The sequence below is a fragment of the Lycium ferocissimum genome, chromosome 7, assembly GCF_029784015.1.
Source record: "Lycium ferocissimum isolate CSIRO_LF1 chromosome 7, AGI_CSIRO_Lferr_CH_V1, whole genome shotgun sequence".
NCBI classification, from domain to species: Eukaryota; Viridiplantae; Streptophyta; class Magnoliopsida; order Solanales; family Solanaceae; genus Lycium; species Lycium ferocissimum.
The window spans coordinates 34,094,091-34,099,979 of NC_081348.1; the positions used below are offsets into that span (position 1 = coordinate 34,094,091).

A 5,889-nucleotide genomic window follows, 5' to 3' on the forward strand; every position below is an offset into this window, starting at 1 on the left:
AAAATATCATCTTTTCCTGATCAAATTGTCACATGCAACAAACAAGACTTTGATCTATTTGATGTTATGGCAGGCTCCCTTCATCTGTGAAGGAGCTGGGTAAATCTGAAGCCACTCCAGCAAAAGTTTCAATAACATCTGGAACGCAGAGTCCTCCAAGGACAGACCTTTCTACTGTGCCTCAATCTTTAGTTGATACCGTACGTTTAGATTACAAATTACTGTCCAAGCACCTCTTTGTAAGCTTTTCCTATCAATAAATTTTGTGCCACACCTTACTCTTTTTGTTTATTTAGGACAAACTGTATTCAGCTCTATGGAAACTTACGATTCTTGTTAAGGAAGCTGGAGACGTTGTCCTGGCTTACCATATAGTTGGGTAAGTGCCTTTTTTAATCTCTTCTCATTTTCTTCTGTTCTCCTTTTCTCTAATAGGTCATTATGCATCTTCTTGTTGCTAGTATGTCACTTGGGCAATAACATTGAATTTTAGTTGCACTTTTAAATTTTTCCCGGCTTTTAAAAGATGTGATATACAGTTTAGACCTGTTGTTGTTCGCTGCTTTAAGATTTGGTTCTCTTGAGCCAAGGTGTAGATAAAAAGTGGACCAAAGTGGGCAAACAGTTTGATTCAATTCATCACTTTTTCCTAAGCATTGCCTACACCTTCTAATAGTAAGAAACAACAAAAAGCTCTCTTTGTGTTTTCAGCAAGTCCTGAAGTAAGAACAAAAACTCAAGGGGCTAATACCTATTTTCTCTACTTGTGTGTGTGTGCGGGGTTGATATCAGGTGACTAACAATTCTTTTTTTTTTTTTTGAAAAAAGTAGGATTATGAAAAATCCTAGCATTTCTAGCTCAGTAAAAGAGAAGGATGGAGTTGTGAAGATGGAGGAGGAAGAGGGTGTAAAGAGGAGTGGAAGTGAAAAGCCACCAGAGGATGGCTGTTGTCCCATTTGCTTTGGGAATTTCTCTTCATTGCAAAACCAACTGTGCTCACTGGTTTTGTGGTTCGTTTCTACCATCTTATGCTTTTCTTTTCAGAAGTTTGGGTGCTTTTGGTAGGGAAAATTTTGAAGTCAAAGTTTACTTGGGAAAATTTTCCAGTTTGGAATATCATTTTATGGATTTTTCTGTGTTTTGTTGAGTAAAGGTGAAACAACGTAGTAATTGCAGGGGCATGTCATATAGAGCAAAACATGACTACTTGAGTTATATTTGCAAGAAATCTGGACAAGCCCGGAATGCTATTTCACATTGTGGTGAGGAAATATTTTTTGTTGGCGAATTTGTCGCTCATTGATGTATTATTTATGGTTTTGGGAAGTTTTTAGTTGGCCTACTTGCTAAAGTTTAAGCTTAAGATGTTAAATTAACTAGTCTCACAAATTTTCGGTTTTCCAAATTACCTAACTGAGAACTTGCTCCAATTGGGCTCAAGAAACGTGATCTCAGATATGATGCTATTAGCATCTTTTGATAGGGAAAACTTCTGTGTGTTTACACACAATACACATGCACAAAAAGATATTTTTGAAAGGGGAAAAGTTCTGTGTGTATGCACATAACACACGCACAAAAAGATAAGAGTGTCCCTTCAAGATATCCCAAGTGTCCCCCATGGTAAAGCTGAACCAAGAATTGGCCAAATAGTTGATTGCAACATATACAAGTACCCACATTGAAATCTTACTACGCCGAGAAAGCTGAATTAGACATCTTTTAATAGGAACCATCATTGCATCACTATCGGGTTCAGGTGTTGGATCAAACTGAGTTGTTGCATTTGTTTCTATTTGCATCGTAACATTGACACCTCTAATACTATCTCCAGCCTTGTCAAATCTTTAACCGGTTGCTCATTTTGCTGACTTCCTACTTCACCTGGTGGCTCATTGCTAAATGCAGTTATCAATCCTTCTTCTCTGATATTCACATATGGTGCCCTGATCAATGGATGATTCCAGGGGACTATCCACTGTGGTAATATAAATTTCAAAAGTGCAAGAATGCCGACTTGCAAGTGCTTTTCAGAAAGCGACCTACAAATTGAATTTCATATATGCGATTTAAGCTAATCTCATCTTCCAGACTGTCTGTTGCCTCAGTCAACTTTGAACACGTGTAAATCGCATTTCATATATGTATTTTGCATATTTTTGGAATTCCCAAAAAATTACATACTAATGAAAATTTTCAACCAAAATTCCAAAAATGATGTCCCTCCCCAAAAAATTAACGCTATCTTATTATGATTCCTCTTCATTATTTTGACTAGTTCAAGGAATCGCCTGAAAAGAGAGAGAACAACTATTCCAACTCGTTATCCCCTCTTTCTCCGTTTCACATTGTCAATTAGAGTGAGAATATTTGTTCTCCAAGATCTTCTCTTAAAGAAGTGTTGCAATCCCCTTGTTTCATGCTCAATGAATACTTCGTAATTTCAAACTACTTTTAACTTTTCTCTCTTTCCATTCTATTTCTTTGTGACAATTAGAACACAAGAATTTCATATTCTTGTTAGTAGGATGAAATTTCACCTGGAATAGTCAGTCCAAATGCAACATAAAATTAAAATCAAATGATTGAAATGGAGGAGGTTTAAAGTGCGTTATGTATCACGAACATACCTATCAAACTGAAAATAACTTCTATGGAATAGTTGTGAGATTAGCAATATTCTATGTGAGAATAAACAGAGATACAACATACCTAGAGAAGAGTGTTCTAAGTATGCAAATGTTACGATGCACGTGTCGCCATACAAAATTAGACAAGATTAGAAGTGATCTGATACACAAAGGTAAAATAATGGATGTTCACTTGAAATGGTTAGACTGCTCAATACAGACCTCCAACTCACATCCTTTTGTTAAGGAGGATTGCCATCACGATAACAACATGACCATTTTGACGGGCACGAGTTTCCCTCAACTTCAGAAGGGGAACAAAGAGAGCGATTTTGATAATAGTTAACTAGTGAAAGGCCAAAGCATCCAATATAAAGACGGTCAGCTTCTCGTGTATACTAAGGTTTCCTTCCCTTGCATTCCCTGTATATCCATACAAATGTACCATTCTTCTATTCGTGAGCATTGCCAAGTTTCCACCAACATCTAGCCTCCAACATATAGTGAATCACCGATAGATAAATTATGCTGCTCGGACTGTTTGAAAATGTTTGTAGGGTGCGTGTAGAATCCTCCAAAAATAGTGCATTATTGGAGCATCAGACACGATACAACAATATTTTTGGAGTCCAAACAAATCTGTCTATATACAAGCCTTTATAGCATAGTGCATGATCATAAAGTTGTCTTTCAAATCATCTGCTGTTCCTATTATCAATCTTCTCAAGTCTCTACACTTTTAACTTGTCTCATCCTCTTCTCCTTTCCTTTGCCGTCATTGCCTCCTTTTAAAGAAGCCAGCCGCGCCCTGTGCCTAAGAGCTCCAGCATTGATTGGAATTCCCCTTCTCAACACTCTATTCATGAGACTAATATACTTGTACCTCATTCTCATCAATGGATGTCTTTCCATCAATATGTTCTTGTTAAACGCCTCCCGCAAAACTATAGTATGCGTTCTGATTTTATTCGACAAGTAGAACATGCCTGGATGATGCACTAAAGCTTTTCTAAACCTTATTCCAAATCCTAAATAATCCCCCAAGCAATAAATATTCTCCCTTTCCGTTTTCTTCGATATAAGTAAGCTTAACAGTTCATGAATTATCCCTACTGTCCATTTCTCTGCTTGATCACTATTAGGAGCCAAATGAAATGCATCCTCATAAGGTGAAATGTAAGGCAAATTTTGCAACTCCTCAGCCCAATTTTTCACTTTTTTCTGCAAATCAAATCCTCTTGGTAAATTCATCGAATACCTTATATGCACTCTTTTCCCACCTTCAAAATTCTCACTTTTCACTCTTTTTTCCATCACAGAAACAGCTAAATCCCTTCTCCATTTAACTAACTCCAACCCAAAAACCTCACAACCATTACAATCTTTAAAACCCATTTGACAAATCTGAAAATACTCAGGAAATTCAGGTAAAAAACTCAATAAATAATCATGAGGCAAACCCAAATCAAATTTAAATCTTTCAATAACATAAAAAGGAAGTCTTTTAGCTCTTGTAAGCATCAAAAGTTTCACTAATCTTTCAGCTAAATCTTTACGATAATGTGAAAGACTAAGAGAAAGGGTCTCATCATTATGCAAAGATACTGCATTTGGAGTTAGCTTTACATGTAGAGTAGATAATGGTATTGGTGGCCTGAAAGTCTTGAAAATAAAAGGGTAATTCTGGATGAATTTAAGGGCAGTTGTGGGAAGATTAAGTTGAGGTTTTAATGGGGAAATTGTGTTAACGGATAGAGATTTTGATGGGTGTGAGATGATTAAGTTTTTGAGAGAAAGTAATGGTTTGAGGTTCTTTTCTTTCTCTACTGCTTTATCCAAGTATGGGTCTTGTACCCATTTTACCCTTGCGTTTATGAATGCGCGGATTTGTTGCCGGAGATGGTGGTGGATGACGGTGGTTGTGGTGGCGTAGAAGCGAACCATGGTGGTAGTCACTTTGGTGAATTATGTTTTTCTAATGGAGAAATTTTATCATGTGTTAGACATGACACGTCATACTTGTGTGAAGGACTAATCAGTGAAACTGTGGACCCCAAAATGGCCGAATTACGGAGAAAGAAAGCTAAACTATCTTTTGGCAATTTTTCAGAATTACGGAGAAAGAAAGCTAAACTATCTCTTTTCTTTTTATTTACAGATTTTTTCTTTGTTAACAATAAATAATAATACAGTTCGCCAAAAAACTTAACACTTTTAAATGTCTACGAGTATACAATTTTTCGATGAATGAGTGCAACAAATTTTTTTAACATCATCACTACACAATAAAAGGAAAAATTATGATCTCATTTAATTTATAGTTATTATTGATAAATTTCATTGCTAGAAAACTCTTATAGTGATTACAATATCAAATGGACGAAACAACAAATAACAACATATTTATTTATTTAATCCCACAAGTGGAGAACAATAAGGGCATTCCGAGAATTTTACAAGGAGAGATAACGAAATTAATTTTCTTTAAAAAAAAAAAGAGAACAAAGGAAGTATAATTAAAATGTTCATTGAAATGATTAAAAAATTTTAGAGAACAAAATAATTAGTAGCTAACTTGCTATTAGATTTCGTTGTCTTCTTTTTTAACGATACGGTCTTCTTTTCTAGAAATAAGAAGGAAAGAAGAAACACTAAATGAGTTTTTACTAATTTTTTTCAACAAATGATACGTAACTCCAAATCAACATAGAATAAACCAAATGCAAATCATAACTCAAATACAAATAAGTTTAGTCGGAACATGGAAGAAAATAAGTGCAAATACAAATCAACCAAGTTAGTGCATACATTGTTATTTTGTTTTCAAGATAACAATCGTTTGACGTAAGCTTTAAACCGTGACTTTTGGACTAAAATTGAACATAGCTAAGGAATTATTTTGAATCTATCTCATTATTTTAAGGGTGTTCAAAATTTAATTTATATTCTCTTTTATAATATTTAATCCATATACTAGTGATACTTGTGTGAGGGACTAATCAGTGAAACTGTGGACCCCAAAATGACCGAAAATTTCACCCAATAATATATTGTGTATATATAGATTTATACATACATAGAAACTTTTTCTTTTGAGAAACATTATACATATATAGAAATTATGAAATTACTATATTTTTATTTAGTGAAATTTTCTCTAATCTATATTTCTTTATCGGCACTTGATCATGTTTTTCGGTGAAAAAGGATTTAACAAGAAAATCAGTTATAGATTTATTTTTATAGGATTTGAAGACA

At 34.7% G+C, this 5,889-nt stretch overlaps 2 protein-coding genes across 4 annotated transcripts; one reads left to right on the forward strand and one right to left on the reverse strand.

The window, feature by feature from the left end:
• The first annotated feature begins 245 nt into the window (after window positions 1-245).
• LOC132064548 (uncharacterized) lies at window positions 246-2,491 on the forward strand. Of its 3 annotated transcripts, none has more exons than XM_059457558.1 (4): window positions 246-383; window positions 832-1,011; window positions 1,178-1,263; window positions 1,910-2,491. In XM_059457558.1, exons 2-4 carry the CDS (start codon window positions 836-838, stop codon window positions 1,960-1,962), a joined length of 315 nt encoding a protein of 104 aa, XP_059313541.1. In that variant the 5' UTR covers window positions 246-383; window positions 832-835; the 3' UTR covers window positions 1,963-2,491. The 3 variants fall into 3 exon arrangements, with proteins under 3 accessions (XP_059313541.1, XP_059313542.1, XP_059313540.1); XM_059457559.1 differs by having other exon boundaries at window positions 252-379; XM_059457557.1 differs by lacking the exon at window positions 246-383 and adding an exon at window positions 587-722.
• A 169-nt stretch (window positions 2,492-2,660) lies between these two features.
• LOC132064547 (protein WHAT'S THIS FACTOR 9, mitochondrial-like) lies at window positions 2,661-4,720 on the reverse strand. The gene has a single exon (XM_059457556.1). The coding sequence runs from the start codon at window positions 4,573-4,575 to the stop codon at window positions 3,355-3,357; it is 1,221 nt and encodes a 406-aa protein (XP_059313539.1). The 5' UTR covers window positions 4,576-4,720; the 3' UTR covers window positions 2,661-3,354.
• Between the last annotated feature and the right edge of the window lie 1,169 nt (window positions 4,721-5,889).